This window comes from Lepidochelys kempii, chromosome 4 (assembly GCF_965140265.1).
Source record: "Lepidochelys kempii isolate rLepKem1 chromosome 4, rLepKem1.hap2, whole genome shotgun sequence".
Taxonomy (NCBI): domain Eukaryota; kingdom Metazoa; phylum Chordata; order Testudines; family Cheloniidae; genus Lepidochelys; species Lepidochelys kempii.
In genome coordinates this window covers 29,816,135-29,837,535 of record NC_133259.1, presented here as the reverse complement: position 1 = coordinate 29,837,535, position 21,401 = coordinate 29,816,135, and the positions used below count along the sequence as shown (strand labels likewise).

At 42.1% G+C, this 21,401-nt stretch overlaps 1 protein-coding gene across 1 annotated transcript in view; it reads right to left on the bottom strand.

Moving 5' to 3' along the window:
- ARHGEF38 (Rho guanine nucleotide exchange factor 38) overlaps window positions 1-21,401 on the bottom strand; it is a 56,149-nt gene that overhangs the window by 19,934 nt on the left and 14,814 nt on the right. The window contains exons 2-6 of the mRNA XM_073340837.1: window positions 19,559-19,749; window positions 16,367-16,490; window positions 7,452-7,599; window positions 4,835-4,852; window positions 483-682 (exon numbers count right to left, since the gene is read on the bottom strand). Coding sequence (XP_073196938.1) covers window positions 483-682; window positions 4,835-4,852; window positions 7,452-7,599; window positions 16,367-16,490; window positions 19,559-19,749 — 681 coding nt within the window. The remainder of the gene's footprint in view (window positions 1-482; window positions 683-4,834; window positions 4,853-7,451; window positions 7,600-16,366; window positions 16,491-19,558; window positions 19,750-21,401) is intronic.

Here is a 21,401-nt window from a genome sequence, read left to right as displayed (position 1 = left end):
ATTGGGCTCTAACACAGCTCTGCACTCTAATATAAGACCATTTGAGACAAGAGACTTTGATGTCCCTTGCTGTAATCTTGTGTGAAACTGCTGGAAAGAGGTAGTAAAGTTAAGGCTTAAATATGGCAGGTCTTTAAAAATATCTTTATTAACTATTATTAGTGTTAGCAGTAGCATCACTGACGTTAGTTTAATGTATTATATGCAATACTGTACTATATTCATTTTCACATTTTTGAAGTTTACATCCCTAGTGATCCAACCTGGATGTTTGTTTTTAAGTTTGAGACTACAATGCAGTATATACACCAGTTATGTATCTCAAAACCCAGCATGTTTTGTAGCCCAGATAAAGCCAGAAAACAATATCATAATTGGTAACATAATTGGAGCTGAAACCATCTCCCATAATCACCAGCCAAAATCTACAATGTGTGAATACAATTAATAGGAGAAAGGAATATACCATCTCTGTTCCCTACCTAAATCTTTCCTTCTTTTAAGTTCATTGATGTTCACATTAATGTCTTTCACAGCAGCAAAGGCATCTTGCAGTGCCTTGTGGTCAGGGTGGGAAGCAGGAGTTGAATTCAAAAGCTCACACAGTAACAATGGGTATTTCATCACACGCTGTATTGGTTTGATCATCAGGGATCCCATGTCCATTAAATTAGGTTTTCCTCTATTATTTACACAAACAAACAGAACTGTCATGTAAAATGGCAACCCTAAGAAGAAAAAAATGCATAGTCCTATCTAGTCAGTGAAGTTATTACCTTTTTAAACCTACAGTTGAGTTTTTAATTACCGAAGATGTCAAAACTGGGGCCTAGTTTTACATTCAGTGACACAGGTGCAATTCCCATTTAAATTGAAAGATTAGGAGACACAGTCAGTGGGGAGTCTGGGTTGGGGTAAATTGAAAACCTTTTCTGGCTCCCTCATTATGAAAGTTATACCAGCTTAGACTTTCTTAGACTCACATCTACTCACTAACATATAATTTCTACCTAACCTCTGAATTTGGCCCACTGAGGCTAAAGGAGTCTGTATGGTACACTTTACACACCAAGGAGCTGGGAGATAGGGATGCAGTAGGAAAAATAACTAACATTTAAGTATTAAAGTAGGCATATTACACCTCATTTTGGCACCTCAATGTGAAAGTGACATCAATTCAAAGTTCCTTATTTACACCCACTATTGTGTACCTTACACCGCTGAGCTTGCCTCTGTAACCATAGTCCTTTGTTATACTTTCTGCTGCAGTAGTGATAAGGTCGATTCTAGTAGCTGTGGTTGCTGATTGGTGGATTACAGCTAGTGATGGGCGAATTTGAAAAGGATTCAAAATTTGGTCTGGATTCTCCAGTTTGGATGTTTACCCCAGCCTTATCGAAGCCATCTGGATCTCTTGACCCCATTCCTATCATGCTGTGACTCCCTCCTTTCCCACACAAGCCATCCCACCGAGTGGCAAACATTCTAAAGCCCTGCTCCCACCTCTTTCTGCAGGTTCTTTTATGGAAAGATATTGGGGTAATTTGCTTCCTCTGCAGCACATGGGTAAAAAGGGCCTGTTTGCCTTTTCACTCATGACAGTGTTTCCAAGGGGAAAGAGAAGGAAAGAAATTTCTGGACACACTGGGAAACTGCGACAACCCCATGTTGGTAGCAATCATATATAAACTGCTGGGACCTTCTTGTAGGTTTGCACTTTAAAGGAGGGAGGGAGCTATTGATAATAGTCTGAAGACGACAGGATCCCTAGCTGTAATGCAGCTTTTTATGACAGAAACACAGAGCAGTGCTTCCATTACATCCTAAAGAAAGAATTTCTGGAAGGAAAAAAGTTCTATGAGATTAACTACGTGAGATTTAATGAGAGGTGAGCAAGAATGTTTGAGCATGGGAAGGGACTGGGTTAATGGAAAATAAAGGGAACATAGAGGGAATACCCACTGAATATTGCCAACTGCCAACTTTTGTTGTGGTCAGCCACAAACACAGCTGAAGAAAGAAAGAAAGAAAACTTTGGCTTCCACTTATAAAAATATACTGGAGCACTATTGACTAATTAAGTAATGATTTGGATGCTTTGGAAAAGAGGCATCTGCATATTTAAGCCATCTCTCACACGCAGGCACTCAGTATAAAAAGTCCTACATGAAAAAAGGAGTTTTAACAGTAAATGCTTGTTAAAGCCTCTTGATGTCCCCAAACCTTTTCATCATTTCTCTTTTCTCTTCCTCCTCCCCATTTATTCTGCATCAAATATAAAGCTGTTTTCCCTTCTTTTAGCTTCTGGCAGCAGGAATAAAAATAATCTTAAATTGTTATTGTTTTTCCTGAAAAGCTCCATGAATGCAAATCTTTTAAAAGCTGCCTCATGAATGGAAATCTTCAAGTGTCTTCTCTCCATACAGTTGCACTTTGGACAGCCGCCCAAGTGATAAACAGCCCTCTGTTCACATATCTGCATGACACAGTCTAGCAATATGGTTTGAAAGATAGTAGGTTTGTTATGAGATGATGACTCCCTGCGGCACAAAATGCCACAAAGTTCAACTCATCTAATTCTACTCAGTAAGATCATTTTATGATAACCACTCTCCCTTGATTAGTCCTGTTTCTAATACACCCCTTTAGAATACACTGCAGCCAATGAGAACACTGCATTGCCACACAATTTAAACAGATGTGTAATGACTTGTGACATCTTCTGTGCAGAAAATTAAGCTGATAATTCATTTGTAATGCCACTACAGCCACCCAGTCTTATCATGAATTTAGCAAGTAGTTTAGTGCCATGAATAGCTGCAGTAATCTCATTGCAAATCATCGCTGTTGTTTTGCAGTCATGTAAACACAGCTGGTTTAAATGCATCAGGTTCCACTGCACAACCCTCCGCATTGCATGCAACAAAATAAAGTCACGGATGGGGTGGGGGCATGGATACGTACGTCTAAATAGTCGTGGTGTCAATCTAGGAAAAATATACTATTCAATTTTAAGTTTGGCATGCTCTCTTTATGAAATATATAATTCTTTTGTGGAACACACTAGCAGAAAATGTGTTAAGGTGGAGTTGGGGTCACATTAAGTTTGACAGTTTTTATTGCTGTGTGTGTTTGTCATAACTTGTAATGTTACTTAAACATTATTTTTGTGTGTGCAAATTCACTGTTTCACAAAATCTACAGGGCATAAATCACTATGGCCCATATTCTGCTGTCACTTACACCATGCAACACTAGTGAACTCAATGAGGTTGTACAGGTATAAGTGAGGGCAGAATTTGGTTATATTTGATTGTCCAGCTGGAGTAACCCATCCAACTGATGGCGAAGTGGAGAATGCTTTAATACTGAAGACTATGTTTTTCCCTGTTATACTACAGTGAAAAGCAATCTGTAGCCTCACTGTTCCAGTGACCTCAGAGATGCTTGGGGTAAACACCAGTGTACTTTCTAAATCAAGATAAACCAGCTGTGTAGAGCAGGAATGGAAGAAGAAGCAATGGATCCCATTGAGACAATCCTTCTTTTTATAGGCTCCCAGACTTTAAGACCAGAAGGGATCATCTAGTCTGATCTCCTTCACATTGCAGGCCACAGAACCTCCTTCAAATTGCTACAAGGTAAGGGCTCAGTGGGTAACCACAGTCCTGAGGAAGGGATGGCATGACACTGTAACACCCCAGGAGAAGGTATTTGCTGTGCTCCCTGCACATACTACAATATTCCTTAGCATTCCTAAGCACCTGGACTATGGTTATGTCTGGTCCTTACGCAGGAGAATGGCTCCTTGCACCTGTCACAAGCACAACCACATGAGCACCAGGCACAGTTTGGCAACTCAGAGGTAACTGCTTATGAATCCTTGATCAATTTAAACTCAGTGAGAAACTCACAATTTAGTGTTTCTACGGGACATTCTTTGAGGGATATAAGAGCATGTTAATTTATGATAGTGCAGTGCAAGTCAGTGTGGCCAGTTCACACTATAAACTCACACACTCACACTTTCAACTATTTGCTTTTTTTATTTCATAACTGTAGCCTTAACTTAGAATTTCCTGGCTTTCAAGTGTTCCTTCTCCACCCCGATAAGGTCTTTAAAACAGCAATTTTAGCAGAGCAATATAACTTTACCTCTTCTCTATCAGAATTAGTATTTTTGCCTAAGATTGTAAATTTTGTTTTCAGTTCAAGCACTTTCTTCTCCCACTCCTCTCCCAAGATATCTTCAGAATTGTCCCATTTTGATGGCCCTGGGTTTGTGGGTCTCCCAAAACTACAGTCTAGGAATGTACCCTTCTTTATGTCCTTATTTAAGGCAGGAGAGACAGTCAGTAGCTCAGAAAGAATTTTATTCTGAGAAGAGTCTAGAGGGGTTTTGAATCCAGAGCTCAAATCTCTATCACCTGGATCATTGTTGTGCTAGTGTAGGATTTCAAAGGACAGCACTGTTGTTGGTTTATTTGAGAAGCATGCTTTAGAATCACAGAAATACATCTGTTCTGAAGGGAGGCGATAAAATTAAGGACTCTGGCAGGATTGGGAACCAGATTAAGTAGCTTCATAAACCAGTTTTGAAAAATACTGCAAAGCAGGTACAGTAGTAATTAGAAAACCAGATTGACTTTTAATTTTTCCTAATCTAAGACTTTTTCACCAATGTCTAGGAGAAATCTAATTTCTGTTGCTGCACAGGATTACCTGGTACTAAAATGATGCTCTTGTTCTGAACATTTCCATACATGCAATTTTAAGCATTTTTAAACATTTTTTGTTTTCTAAAAAACAACAAAAAAGTTGGCATGATACTTACTCTTCCTCATATATCTTTCTGCAAAAGGAGAAAAACAAAACAAGTATTAGCTTCCCCCTAAGAAAAATATATACAGACTATGGGCGAAATTCACTAATGTGTTCAGTGACACAAAGCAACTGTAATTGGCCAGTTGAGCTAGGTACTTCACAAAGCAGCCAGTGGATACCAGTGAATCTGGCCCTACATCTTCTTGAAAATACAGCCCTTAATGGGTAAGGACTTTAATAAACCAGGATTTGGTGATAAAACTCAACCATCTCATAGATAGTTTATATAAGGGAGTTGCTGTACTGTGCGAGCAGTAATTAATGCTTAAGTCCTAGCTACAAAATCACTAATCAATAAAAGAAAGAGTGTAAATTCTTGGGCTCTATATATGTCCACTCTATTCTTTTTAAATAGAAATAAAATTTTAAAGAATGAAAGATGGACGGTGTATTTTAGTCTTTTTGAATATACGTTTCCTTGTATTTTTATTAGGATTCCCTTTTTTTTTTTCAATTAAAGATTTACTTCCTGAAAGACTCTTTTTGTAGATTAACTTTCAAAAGCAGTCAACAGATGTGTATATACTATGAATTTATACACCAAAAATATGCAGGGATATGTGCTAATGTTTTGGAAACAAACACACATAGATACATTAACATGGGATATTTTATTAAAGGTATGATTTAACATACAGAAGAAGTTTGGCCATTGGACAGGATGGTATGTGTAGTGAAACAACACATTAGAATCAGAAATTCAGCATCTCTTAATACCTGACTTCTCTGTTGCCCAGAGCTGAGCAATATTCCCTCCCAATATCATCACCCACTGCGGTTTGGCTGTCCACCACAAAGCCCCCTCAACTGCAGCTGACTAACTGAGCATCAGGAAGCTGATATAGTAGTGCTGCAGTGTTCCTGCAGTGACAGCTTTGGGAGAGCTCTCTTTGGTAACCAAGATGCTTCTGACTAAAAGTAAAGCAGGTGATCACCAGCAACATTTAATGTATACAAAATTAATTTCATAGGCTAAGCTAATGCACAATATCACTACTGGATTATAAGATTCTACAGAATTTACTAATGCTGATGTCTCCAAAGCATGACCTACAATTTGGATGGAATTTCTGGCATGTTGGAACTCCTCTGCAATCAGCATGCGGTGTAAGAGACTGGACAAGGGTAATTAAATACAGTGTGCCTGCACAGGTGTGCAGAGTACAAACCTCACAACAGTCCTAATATGGAAGTCTTTTAATACTGTACAATACAGCTCAGCTGAGAAGCAGCAGCTCCGCCCCTTAATCATTTGGATCCAGTTTCAGTATTTTTTTTAAATTTAGCAATTCTTTGCTCAAACAAAAATGTCTTTGTTTTTAAGAAGTGAAATTTTGCAAGAATAACAGTTGTGGGCACCTGAATGTGTTATGCTGCATGGAGGAAAGGAGTCTAAGCCTTATTTAGTAGGAACTCTAGTTAATTCCTCCTTCTGAGCCATACTCTCTACAGGATAGTTACAGATTCAGATGAATACAGCTATACATTTTGATTGTGTTCTTTCAACTCTTTTTTTTTTACTAACATTTCTGACACTTGCTGAAGTGGATATAAATGTTCTGCTTGCTACCTTTAGTCACTGTAAACAAAACCAAGGAAGAGAAAAAGCAAAACCCACAATGCAATACACATAGTGATTTTTTTTCTATTAGTTCCTGAAAAAAGATTAAGGGTTAAGCAGGAAAGAACAAAGTGGGGGAAAAAGACATCATAGTGATATAGTTTAGAGCCACTTCCAGCTATGAAAAGCTTAGCAAAGCTCTGAATTGGGGAATCCAGTAACTAAATGCATTATGGTGGTTTCCTCCCACAGAAGCATCCTGCAATGGCCAGGATCAGAGATAGGCCATTGGACTAGATGGCACAATAGAGACGGAAAGTGAATTTGGGGATTGGGATTGAGGTGCTCTACATCAAGAGATGACACAGATTCATATGGCTAGGTTTAGGATTAAGTCACATTATCCTGTTCCATGCCAACTCTGAATAGAACTTCTCTAAAGAACTGGAAATTGAAGCTGTGGAACTGAGCAAATTCACTTGCCATTCAGGCGGTCACAGCATGTCTTAACTGTGAATTCTAACACCCACAACACAAAGTAGCTAATAGTGCAGTCACTTCTAATCCCTGTAGCCTGAGAAAGCTGTAGGGAGACAGAAGCACGAGTATGTTGTCCGAGAAAGCAAATAGCTACAATCACGTGACATTTTAATTCCACTGACGTTATTCTGTGCACGCACATTTGACAGAATTACAGCAGATGGGGGAGTGTGTGACAGGTCTTTGGGGGTCTTGGGCAAGGTTCTCTCAACACCGTTTATGATACTGCATTTCTCCTAAGGGAAGAGAAACCTTCCTTGTGCTATTTTTTGGCCATCCTAGAGAGAAAGAAATCTAATCATGGCCCCTGGCTTGTCATCTTTTCATGAAAGCAGCTTAAGCCAGAGCTCCCAGCAAGCCTCATAAAACTCCAGATTTACAGGGGACCTTTCATCTACATCCATTTAAAATGTTCCCTGCTAGACAGCTGACTATGGACGGAAATCATCATTTGAAAAGATCTTACTTTAAGGACTGTACACAGTGTTTTAAATGCTGTTTCAGTTCTTCATCCTTTTCATAGAATTCAAGCATGGCGTGCGCATCGTCATGGTGGTAGCAGTAGATTTTATATGTGTCTTCTAGTGGGCCTTTAATCTGCAAGAACACTTCCCCTGTTAAAGAGAAAAATAAAGCATGTCAAGCCAGACAGCAGCATCTCAGAAGGCGTTTTCCACAACATTAGTCATGAGCTAAAAATGCTGGTTTCCACTTTACTCTCCTTAGAAGCTACCTTGTGTGTGTATGTGCATTATTTATCATATGCCTTTCTCAGTTGCTCATCTTTGTCATAGCTGGGCAGCATTATAACAGTTTGAAAGAACAAAAATTCCCTCAGGGAAAGGTATGAAATGCTCTCTTCCTCCCCCGCTTCCCCCACTTCCCCCAACGTGCCCAATCCCCATCAGTTTACAAGTAAACCAGACTGGGTGGTTTAGCTCTTAAAAGAAGAATGGTGGTGTGTGTGGGCATCAGGGGGAAGGAACGTAAGCATGCTAATTTTCTTTTTGATGCTTTTTCAGCTGCATATAAACCTAAATGGGTCATAACAGGAATAATGACTCCAGCCTCCTGTTAGTCTATTTGTTTGTCTCTTTTGATTTGTTCTGCAGAATACTGAAGTAACAACAGTTGAGGCCCAGGATAGAGTTTTTCTTCACATCACTGAGAACCAAAGAAATACTGTGGACTGGAGTCATTATTATATACCATTTAGGTTTACATGCAACCAAAATGGAAAAGGATAAAGGAACACGCTTACATACCCTTCCCTGCACACTCCACACCCTACACTATTCTACCATTAAGAATTATATTTGGGATTTTCAAATGTGCTTCCATCTCCTATTGAATATAAATTGGATTTGTGTGCCTAACTCCCTCAGCCTGCACCCCCACCATAAACCTCCTAGCTTGGTTTCCTTGTTAGAAAGAGACAGTAAGCTGAGTACATCTGTTTTCCTGAGTGGCTTTATTGTTTGTAATTCTAACCCTAAGTAATGGTGCCAGGATCAACAGCAAGATGTACCTTATAATGCACATAATAAATAATAATTATAATGTGAACTACTGTATAGGGCATTTATAGAAAAATTACACCTGTGTGGCAACCAGTCAGATTCTTCTCCTTTTATAAACAAGAAGGCTCCATTGGAGTTATAGTAATAATGACTAAAGTTAAAAGCAGAATGATACATTAATTGGAATCCATCGCCCCATTCACAGGTCAAGCACAGTGCTGTCAAGTGCAGTGTATGTGCTGCCTTTCAGCCTGACCACTGCATTCCATCTCATAATTCATTGTATGAACCACTCTGTCTTGAAGTGAAAGTGATTCCGTTTCCACAGTAACAACAACTCTGTTTTTTTCCTCATATCAGAGAAGGTTAACTGGGCTGTCTAATATGTGTTGGTTTTAAGGTGTGAATAGGGAAAGAACAATGACTGAGATAAGACCACCAAAGTTCATTTCACTTAGTGTAGGACCACAAATCAGAAATCTACCAGAATCCTGTAGGCCAGTGGTTCCCAAACTTGTTCCGCCGCTTGTGCAGGGAAAGCCCCTGCCGAGCCAGGCCGGTTTGTTTACCTGCCACATCCGCAGGTTCGGCTGATCGCGGCTCCCACTGGTTGCAGTTCGCTGCTCCAGGCCAATAGGGGCTGCTGGAAGAGGGGGCCAGTACATCCCTCGGCCCAAACTGCTTCCAGCAGCTCCCATTGGCCTGGAGCAGTGAACCGCAGCCAGTGGGAGCTGCGATTGGCCGAACCTGCGGACGCGGCAGGTAAACAAACCGGCCCGGCCCGGCAGGGGCTTTCCCTGCACAAGCGGCAGAATAAGTTTGGGAACCACTGCTGTAGGCAAAGGTACTTACATCATCTCTGTTCTGTATCCTCTGTGATAAATGATAATACCAACAGCTAGCAACATTCATTGAAGACTGACTTTCCTATTAACCCTGTATAGACCATTATTATCCAGCAGTGCAAGGAAAACCATATAAACATTCACTGGGTCCTGTTCCCTTAGTTCTGATTTGGGCTGGTCTATACTATGGGGGGGAAATCGATCTAAGTTTCGTAACTTCAGCTATGTTATTCACGTGCTGAACACTTGCAGACAAGCCTTGAGATGCTGACTATTCAATTTCCACTGACTTCAATAGGAGCTGCGAGTGTTCAGCACAACCTTTAGTGTATTAGCCTCTGATAAGAGCAACAGTTTTGTTGTCTGCACCACAAATGCCAAATACAGGCTCACAGTTCATCTCAGCAAATTCCCAAATACGACCAAAAGTGTTACTCACTTCCACAAAATAAATGAGCTCCACAAAATCTGTGCATTAGTACAGTGTGCCACTATGTCAGATTAATTCATTGGAGTTTATGTTGTTGCTAAACAAGAGATTATGTACTGATTTGACTCAAATGATAGATGTATTTCCTAAGTCTAAAGTTCTTCTCTGTCCCAGACCATATGAACTGAAGCAACCAACACAGACATAGGTAAATTATTATGGCAGCTTCCAGTATACTCTATATCAGAGTTGGGCAAACTATGGCCCACGGGCCACAACTGGCCCACGGGACCCTCCTGCCCTGCCCCTGAGCTCCTGGCCCAGGAGGCTAGTCCCTGGCCCCTCCCCGCAGCCTCAGCTCACTGCGCTGCCGGCACAATGCTCTGGGTGGCAGGGCTGCAGAGCCGCAGCTGCCTGTCCTGGCAGTCTGGGCGATGCGGCTGTAGCATCGCCAGCCACCAGGCAGCGTGGTAAAGGGGCAGGGAGCAAGGGGCATTGGATAGAGGGCAGGGAAGTTCGGGGATGTGGTCAGGGGGCGGGGCTGTGGATAGGGGTCAGGGCGGTCAGGGGGCGGGGAACAGGGGGTTGAATGGGGGCAGGGGTCGGGGGGGAAGTCAGGAAGGGGGGGTTGGATGGGGCAGCAGGGGGCAGTCAGGGGCAGGGGTTCCGGGGGCAGTCAGGGGACAGGGAGTGAGGGTAGGGGGGTGGATGGGGCACGAGTCCAGGGAGGGCCATCAGGGAACAGGGGGGGTTGGATGGGGCAGGAGTCCTGGGGAGGGGGCTGTCAGGGGGTGAGAAACAGGGGTGTTGGATAAGGGGCGGGGGCCAGGCCACGCCTGGCTGTTTGGGAAGGCTCAGCCTCCCCTATCCAGCCCTCCCTACAATTTCGGAAACCCGATGAGGCCCTCAGGCCAAAAAGTTTGCCCGCCCCTGCTCTATATAGTCCAAACTATTGGGTTGTCTTTGAGGACTGGTATTACTTCCAGTCTCAGTCTTCTGAGTAATCTGGGGACTCCAAAGCTGACTGCTCTCCTGTACTGCATTCTAGAGTGCTCTGGTAAATTGGTCTTGGAGATGAAACCCCAGAAAGGCTTGAATGAGGGAAACAACCTTTCCCCAGAGCTTTCAGGGGTGCTTCCTGTGTCTACAACAAAGGGAAGGGGTCAAATGGTAAATTGAAGCCTTGCTGAAATTTCTAAAACTTCATATTCCTATGTGAATGGGGAGAGAAAAAAAATATACAGGAGGAGGAGAACTGGAAAATGTGTATTATCTCTGCTCAATATATTCAAAAGGGTGAATAATATTTTATGATGTGTGGAATGTGACAGAAAATAATATAAGGTCATTATGTAGATCAATGGTACCTCCCCACTTGGAATACTGTGTTTAGTTCTAGTCACCCAGTCTAAAAAAAGATACACGAAAAGAAGAGGGTCCAGAGACAGATACCAGTAATAATTAAAGGCATGAAGAGACTGAGGCATGGAGAGAGAATAAGGCCTTGCCTGCACCACAGGGGAAATTCGATCTAAGCTAGCAATTTGAGTTACGTGAACAGCATTACTCAAATCGACATAGCTTAAATCTACTTACCGCGGGGTCCACACTACACGATGTCAACAGGAGACGCTTTCCCGTTGACTCCCCCTACTCTTCTCAATCTGGTGGAGTACAGGAGTAGAAGGGAGAGTGATCTGCGGTCGATTTAGCGGGCCTTCACTAGACCCACTAAATTGACTGCTGATGGATCGAACGCCGCTCGTCAATCCCCCGATAAGTGTAGACAAGCCCTAAGAAGACTAGGGCATGGTTTACACTAGGAAATTCGGTAAATATAACTACTACACCCCTGAATGACACAGTTAAGCCGAGCTAACCCCCAGCGTAGATTGATGAGACAATTCTTCCTGAGGGAGGTGTAATACTTGCACTGACAGGAGAAGCCCTCCAGTTGGCATAGGTTGGTGTAGCTGCTCCGCTACAGTGTTTTAAGTGTAGACAAGGACTAGGGCTGGTTAGTTTAGAGGAGATGAATAAGAGGGGACATGATGGAGGTACACAAAATAAGGAATATCATTAGAGAAGGTAAAGTGAGGTGCTCCTATTTGCCTTTTCTCTTAATACAAGAACCAGGGGACATTAAAATGGAAACCAACTACATTATGGTCCTTTCTACAATAGAGAAATAGGCAACTTTAATGTAGTTTTACCAGGCCAAACCCCTAGTGAGCACACTGCACTGATATAAGGTAGAGTTTATGCTGGTACAATTTACTTGGGTAAGTGTGTCCATGTTAGGGATTTACCCTGGTGTAACTAACTACATTGATGTTATTACACGAGTGAAAATTTCTCAAATATAGACAGGACCTATCTCATTTCTGGTGTCAGACTGGTGAATTAGCACTGCAGCCCAACCTCACACTGACTGGTTAGATTCAAGAGAAAGATTGTACATTGGGAAAATGTCTACATTAAATATATATATTTTTAGCCCCTAGCCACTGGAGAATGGGTTAAAGAGTCAGAAATTATTTTTGGGATCCTCTTTTGTTCCCTTTCCTCAAGACAATTGTTTTTTCAGGGGCTTGTTTTTACACCCCGTACAGTGAATATTAGAACCCCACAAACAAAGCTATCTTCACATGTTATCCCTTTGAGATGGCAAAGGCTCTCTAATGATATTACTACCTCTTTTCAGAAACTAATGTCACAAGAAGGAATCACTCTTTCACCTTTTCTCAGCTCTATCCTGCCCACTCTAGTCATTGACACAATATGGTTTAGCCATCCATCTGAACCAGACCCACATATATTTTCATAACTAACTCTTATGTCCATACTGCTTCCATAGCTAAATTGAAATAGCTAAATACCTAATAAATTGATGACATTGTTTGTCTTTTCTCCCAGACACGGTAGGAACTCAAAACACTGACTCCCTTTGCTGCGTAGGAAACAACTGCCTGATACAATGCAACATTTTTTATTAGGTGTGTGAATCACCATGACGCACAGTTATTGAAATACCATCAAACAGCACAGTCTCATCAAATTACATTGAGCTGGGTGCCTTGGCAAACAGGATACAGACTTACTAAAATCAGTACTTTGGCCAAGCATCATCTGCGTTAAAATCTGTGGCAAATTATAGTTTCTTTTCAATTCTCTTGCAAGAACATGGGGCTTCTCTATAGCATGTTGCCTCAGGCTTATGACTAATTTGGAAAAAACAAAACAAAAAACAAAAAACCCCAAACTACCCTTTGACTACTCTTTGTGCGTAATGGCTTGGTTGAGTTCTGAGTATGGGAGGTGAGCACATTTGCTAAGCAACGTGCACAGCTTTCATTAAAGTGGGTCTGCAAAAGGTTTCTGAATTAAGCTTGGTATGAAGGGATGTACCAGGCATTTGATGCCTCCCTGCTAGAGGCTCTCTCACCTTGACACCCCGTACCCAAAAGAGGTACCTTTTGGGAGAAAACAGCAGTCAGTTTAGACCTTCAGGAGCTGCCTAGAGAGACCATGCAGGATCAGCTGCTAGCAGAACCAATGAGAATTGGTCTTCCAGAAGCTAGAAGAGCCACGCCCAGAAGGCAATTTAAAAAGAGCTCGTGCTGCCTACTGGGGGCAATTCTGAGACAGGAGAAGAAGGATCTCCTCTGTCTTAATCGAAAACCCAACGAATGCCAAATTTGATCTTCTCTGGTTTTGTTGGAGGATCTTCTGGCTGACTCAGAGCCTACATAAAGTATTATCATATACCTTGGGCAATGGTGTTGCATATTTAACAAAAACTTATTTCCCCCAAAATGTTTATTAGTCATTGAAATTAAGTAGCTGTTGACAAAATACAAAGATGGTTAAATAGTCTGGCTAAGAATTCTTTCCCATCTCTGCTGCTCAGGTTTCATTCTCTTGACTTTTGGAAAGCACTAACAGATTTTGGAAGCTGAAACTACAGAATAATAAATGTTACTTCTTTTTCTGTGTTTTAATACTAATCAAGCTTTTCTCTTCTGCTAACTCCTATTTTTTATAGGTTGGTCCACTACACCTGGAAGGAGATTTAAGCTTGAAAAACAAGCACTAATTGATTGTGAAGCCCAGCTGGGCAGGGGCAGGGGCAGGGGCAGGCTGAACTTGTATAAAGCCACCAGGATGAGAAGTAGAAGGGTGCTGCAGAGGAAATAGTTTGCAGTCACTCCCTGGGAGAAGGGAGGTGTGTTTGAGGCTACAGAGTTTGGCAAGTAGTCAAAGAGGGAAGTAGGAAAGAATCTAGGAGAACAGCAACAGGGTTTTGGAGCAAGCAAACAAGAGTTGCTAGACATAGAGTGGCTACTGGCCACTGGGGAAGTGGCATGGGACCTGGCCATGGAGCAGAAGACTGTCTGAAACAGCATATGAACAGCTGATACAGTGGGCCTTTGATACCCTGGAAAGGGAGGACTAGACAGTGACTTGGCTAGAGGGCTGAGTCATGAAGAGGGAGCTCCATGAGGAGGAGAAGAGCGAGGAGGAATGTGGCTTGAACAAGTATTAGCAGGGGGCATCAGACCTGACTGGTGCTAATCCTCAGATGTTGCCACAAAGAGGGGTCCAATGCTGAGCAAGCCCTCACAGATTTGCGAGGAAGTGATGTAGAAAATAAATGGGACTTAAAAGTGAAATCTCTCTTCAAGTATATGAAATTTTTTATAGAATTTTTATTATCCAAAATTGGATTTCTTATCCAATAAAACTGTTGCATATATATTTAGGGGTAAATTATGGCTGGCTGTGAAGGGAAGACAGCACAAGGAAACCCTCTGTCCCTCCCAGTGCACCTATGCAGGAGACAGCCATAATGTGGTGGGTTGTGCTTAGGAATGCAAGCAGTAGGAGTCTGCTCCAGTGCTTTAGGAAGCACTTTTTGGCCAAGACGGGGTGAGGGGGTGGAATTGTCCTTCCTATGCACCAGTAAGCACTAGCAGGTTTTCACTGATGGGAGTGCTGCCTCCATGCTTTTAGAAGTGTAGCAAGTGCCACAGCTGAGCACACATACCCTAGTGCCCTTGGAGATTTTGTGCCTTATGGAGGCAAAACACCTTCCTCTCCCAGTATGGGAGCACAGTAGGTGCTTCCCATACTCCAGGGTTCCAGCGGCTTGCATCGGCATAATGGGCCTGTAATGTCTAATAACCTAAAGAGCGGATTTATCACATCCTTAAAACCACACAAGAACTCTTGAACGTGTGACTGTCATGATGTATGTAATCAGTCCATCTGATTAAAACAACTGCAAACTACAGGCATAAATGCACAGCTTGTCTTCTGCTTTACCTTCCCTTGTTGACCATGAGCCACACCCTGTTTGGAACTCTATTCCAGAAGTTCTCAAACTGTGGTCGGCAAGCTCCACTGAGGCGGTCTACAGATAGTTCCCTCTAGGGTGTGTGCCTGGGTGGCCGCACACAAGAGAATGAAGGGCCACCCACCTAATTAGTGGAGCCGCGCAGGCGTGGTTTCACTCATGAGGTGCCTGGACCTTGGAGAAGATGCACATGTAAAGTGAGGTGGTGGCCTTTGGGGGAATAGGGGGTAGATGGGAGGGGGAAGTGGGGTGAGGTGGGGGAAGTATGAGGTAGGTGGGGAGGCAGTGGGGTGAGAAGAGGGAGTGGGGGGAATTTGGGACGTGCAGGGCTGTGGCGGCCAGAGAAAGAGGCGACTTTCACCAGCACCAGGGCTGCGGCTGCTGAGGAGTGACGGCCCTCCTTCCCAGCCTCAGCTTGGGGGCTGCCGCAGCAGGTGAGAGAGGGAGAGACCCTGCCCCCCCCTTCCCAGCTTGGGGGCTGCCATGGTGGGGGAGAGAAGGCACATGCATTGCATCAGAAAGGTAAGACTACTGATATTAAAATGAGTTGTGTGCTTTTATTTGAAGAACAAAAAAATGTTAATTATTATTATGGTTTTTTATATACAACTTTTATCCAAAGCGCTTTACAATAGTTAGCTAACGGTACAAACAACATTTGGAAAGATCATTAAATGGTCCACCAAGACCCTCAGCAATTTTCAAGTGGTCCACAAAAAAAAAAAAAGTTTGAGAACCACTGCTCTATTCACCATGCTCACATCTGAATAATTCTTGGCTGAATAATATATTGCAGGTAAACATCAGTACGACGATGTTTTGATATTTTTATTTTTCCAATCATTTTTTAATTCTTTACTATCACAGTACTATATGAAAGTTTGCCTAATTATCTTAGTAGGAAATACCAAATGGGGGGAGTGGGCCCTGTGGTTAGTACCTGTGGCATTGTAGTCAGGACTCCCTTTCACAGTTTTTACTCCCCCACTGAAATCAAGTAAAGATGGAGTAAGGGCTACAGGATCCAGCCTTTAATGTGAATGTAATACATCACTAGATAGGCTGTACATTTTTTATTTTTATGTATTATCATGGGAATTTAGTAAGGGCCTGCTCCCAATGGAAGTGGCACTAGATTAGAACAAAGGCTGGTGAGGGTATGGGGTGGACGAATGTTCTTATATTATCCTTCATACCATTTTGTAGGATTCAAAAAGACAATAAACATACCAATTACTTGCATGGGTGGTTCCACGTCTGCTGTGGCTTCTTCCAACAATGACAGCAGTTTGGCTGATATTTGATGGACTGTTTCAATGTTGCTAAACAAGCCAGCCACGTCAAACCTAACAATCTGATGGAAAACAAATATTGAGCAACTAATAGAAGCATAAGGAGGGACACTGAATAGTGCAGGCTTTTTCCTGCTTAGCCTCAAGTGTTCAAAACTCCAGGACATGCCACTTTTTGCAAAAGCCTATGTAAACATCCTTGCTGCAATTTCAAGGACACATGTGCAGTGTTTTAATTAATACAACTGGGCTAAAGCAGTTAACAAGGGGCACTTTATCAAGTGTATTTAAACTTATTTTGAACAATTCCTAAAGGAATATGTGTGTCTTGGAGAGAGGTAAATATTATTAGCTAGCTAAAGGAAGAGCTGTAGCTGGCTAAAATGTTTACTTACTTCCTCACAAAGAAAAAAGACAGTAAAACTGAAAGTGACAATTATGAGAGAATCTGATCCCTTTATGGTGTTACCCATAGAGACTGCATAAATTGAGCCCTGATTGTTTGTTTACATAGGTGCCACATATCAGGCAAATAACCTTTCTGTACTAGAAGAGGCCATTTTATGTGAGGAGATAGGAGTAAAATCAAGGCAGTGTATTTTGGCTAAAATAAACAGATTTATGGTTATTACAGAGACAAAGTGGGTGAGGTAATACCTTTTATTGGACCAACTTCTGGCCTGAGAGCTCTTCCTAGCCTGAAAGCTTGTCTCTCTAACCAAGTTGGTCCAATAAAAAATTACCTCACCCACCTTGTCTCTAATATCCTGGGACCAACACAGCTACAACAACACTGCATATGTAGATTTATGATTAGTCATTAATATAATCTGTGTGCCAAACCCTCTGCTGATGCAAACTGGCACAACTTCATTGACTTCAATGAAGCTAAACCAATTTACACTAACAGGAAATCTTAATACATAGGGCAAAATTATCTCACTGCTTATTTTGAAATAGGCAAAAAAAAAAATTTTTTTGAAAATATACTCTTCACACTGGCAACTTGCTTCCATGGACAGAAGGACAGTCATTAAGGTTATGGAACAATTAGAGTTACCCAGTATGTGGAAAGGCAGAAAACTAAAGGCAGTGTTGATTTTGGCAGATATGCTAGTCCTTCTGAACATGCCTAACCATTAGTAATAGAACTGTGTGTTTACATAGCAGCTTACAGAAGGAGTCCAGGAGAATCAAATTGCATGTTACCGTAACAGAATCAACATCATGTTTTAATTGCTTGTGTAGTTAATTTCTGATTATAGAGATTAACAACATTTTTGCTCCATTAGGAAATGTGAAATATTCATCTCTAGCTCAATCTTCTAGACACAATTTTTTTTCCTGTTGAAGCAGTCTGCCCTCAAATAAATAAAAAACAAGCTTTCAAATGTGGTTATTCACCTCAAAAATAATCTTAAAAGCGTATGACATTCTTAAAGCCTTCTTTTAAAAAATTGAGATTATGTTAAATTAAAAATGTAGGGTTGTGATCTTGTTTTTATAAGATTTTGTCTTTTATCAGTGGATCTCTGATACCTTACCTACTGCAATGTGCACGTGGTATTCAGAAATACATGGGCACATAATGACAAAGGTGCAAACTGGTATATGTGCCTAACTGATAAAAGTAGCAAACAATGGAAAAAGTGTCTTCAGTATGAAGAGCAGCAAATGGATACATAAGGTGGTTCCAAATGCCAGGAGCTGCAGAGAAGAAAGCTCTCACATCAACATTGGCAAGACTGTAATTGGTGAGTGCAGCTAGAGAGGAGAGGAAGAGAGACAAGGAGCAATGTTGTCCTCTCAGTAACACCAGCAGGTGCCAGGGTTTCTACGGGCTTGTCTACATGGTGCCAGCAAAGCACATAAGAGCACTTTACAGATCACACCCCTCTAATGTGTTGTGCTACAGGCCCTACGGGCGCAGGTTAAAATGAACTAAATACCTTACAGAGCACACCAGCAGGGTCTACATCAGGCTGTAATTGAGCAACATGTTAGAGTGGTTCACAAATCACAACCCTCTACTGCACTTTGCCATGCCTAAAATAGATAGGATTCCAGGAGAGATGGAGTCAAGGCAGTTGAAAAATAGTTTGGCACAACTTAAGCAGGCAAATTGTTTCATATGGAACCATACATACACAGTTCAGATAACTGGCTAAAGACCCAGTGTGGATTCTGAGCTGTGCTAGTAGCATATAGCAGCTGCCTGGCCTGGTAGACTGTGAGGTAGGAGGACAACTTAAATTTGTCTGCCAGAACCTGTTGCATAACCAGCATGTGAGTGCTCCCACCTGCAGGGAATGCTGGTACTCCAGCACACAGTTTGCCCAAAACTGCAAAGGTTTTTGGGGAAAAATGTGCTCTCTCTGAATAGCAGCCAAGCAAGTTTGAAGTTTCTGTGGAAAAGCAGAATGGGTATAAACTGAGCTGTAAGACCCGCAGGAAAGATGTAATCTGATCCATCCTGCTTACATGTAGCTTCACTATCTAAAATGCAAATACCTCAGGACTCACTGGGTTGCCTTGCCTAGCATTTTCCCACAACAGCTGTTCAAGCAACCAGGATGAGTTTGTTTGAATAAAAGCGGTCTTCAAGGGTGAAATTCACCATGGTGTGAATAACATTCAAGCCCCTTACTAGGGAAGTTGGTGTAGTGGAGCTTCCATAATGATGGGACAAAGTCAGGGGAGGGGACGTGTAATCTGTGATTACACAGGAGGCTGCCCAAGCAGCATGGAAGAGCTGAGGCTGCTATTCTATTTCACAGCCTGGAATAATGGCCATGGGGTTCAGGGTGAGGAGGTCTGTGCTGCAGTCCTGTTTCTGCCCCATTTATTCCAGCTTTATGCAGGTGAAATGAGCTTCACCCTGAAAGCCTTTAGCATTTAAAGTATTCCTGCTTGCCCTCCCTGCAGAAAGACCTACCCCCTCCAAAAAGTCAGGCCTAGAATTGTACCTTTTCTATTCACTTTTCTATTCACTTTTTCACCATTCCTGCATATCCCTTAGCAGACATTTGTGTTTATTGTTGATTGCAGACAGAGCAGTGGTGAATGCAGATCTCTGTCAAATCAGCCTTTCCTCCGAAACACAAAACAAATAAACCCAACACTTTATTACCTGCTTGTTTCTCAAGGGCTGAACCACTTCCCTGATGCACAGCTCCAGGTCACTGAGGTAGTCTTTCTCTGTCTGCACCAGTTCTGCAATGATTTTTACCCTCTTGGCCATCATTCGCCTGGTCAGCTGCTCTTCATTCTCCTGCAGTGAAGTGACGGGTGACAAGGACCCAGCTTGTGGGGCCATCTTTTCTGTTAAAATTTAGCACAGAAAACTTATGAGAACTGTAGTGTAAGAACCTTTATTCCCACTGTCATACCTACTCCGGTTCAAGTCACTGATATATGTTTAGTCTATTCAGAGTCATGGAAGATGCTTGGTGTATCTCAGACAAGGATAAACCCTGCCTCATTGGCCAAAGCAAGGAAAGCCAAACAAGCAGCAGACTCGTGGTTTCATTGCCCTGGAATGGGGAGCTTCACTGTCGGAATCCTGTGCACCGAGCAGCATAGCTCCTTCCAGGGTTTGCTCTGTGTTAGTGCAGGGGGAGAATATGGAGTCAGAAACAATGCTAGTGTCCACTGAAGACTCCCCTAGCCACATGGGCAATGAGGGGAAAAGTATATTCAGCAGAGTAGCTACATAGGAATTGCTATACAGGATCAGGCCAGTGGTCCATGTAGCCCAATTAACCTGTCTCTGAGTGCCCAGTAGCAATTGCTTTGGTGGAAGAAACCCTGCAACCGGCAGTTATGGGATAAGGCTGTGGTCATCTGGGGCAGGTTACTATCTTAAATTTAGGCTGGGACTTTTGAAAGAGCTGAAGGACTTAGATGCATATCTCCCATTTAAAATTATTAGGATTTGTGCATTTGACTCCTTTAGAAATAAAATCTTGGCCCTAGATTAACTCTTTGGGGCAGGAAAAATTTCACTTCCTATGTAAGGTGAAGATTGCGTTTAACTGAGCCTCACTGGAATAACCTTTGCCCTGTTGAAAGAGATGAATGTGTGGCTCAGGGATACAGGAAGTTGTGCTACAAATTCATCTGTCCATGATGATGATGAAGTCTGTAATTCTATCTGATTAGGTTCCGTTGCCCATTGCTGAGAAATTCTAGGAGAATTAGGTCAGCTGTGAGATCCAGTAACAAAGGATCCCAAGGGCAGGAGACACGGGGATGCAGCCACTCATGGCTAATTTTCCTGATAATAAACCCAAAATACCTATTTTATCCCAGACATTCGGAAATGTTCCTTTGATATTGGTGAGTCACATATATGTGTTACAGGTAGAGAAGAAGGAAATTTGCATGTTTCACAGAGCATGTAAGTCTGTAATGAGGTTCCTTCCTTTCATAGGTTCATAAGGCATTCGGTTTGCCAAACTGGCAGATACACTATGTGTGAGCTGCGTAGACAGGTTGTGTATTTTATCTGTAGGCACAGATCTACCTCTTTTTCACCAGGAAAAAACACTTGATAGGAAGAGAGACTTTGGAGGGTGTTTAAGATACTGCTAGCCACAAGATGGTGTATAGAACCACCAAAAAATGGACATACCGTTACTGAGTGTCAGTGCAATACTCCTATAACAGTTTGACAGCAGAGAGACTTACAGCTGAGTGGCAATGCAGTGGCACCCTCTGTTGAGACCCAGACTCTTATGCTATTTGTGTCTACATTTTGTATACACCCTATTGCCTAACAAGCCAGTAACAAGATGTATCTTTCATTTTTGCAAGGTGATAACCAATATTGAATCTTCTGTAGTTTATGAATGAACTGCTTAGCAGGAGAAGAGTCATAAACATCCAGCAATGCCTGCATAAGACAATGAAGGACTAGGTCTCTGATACTTGTGATAATGTTTATGAGAGAACCAACAAGCTTGCAAGATGGA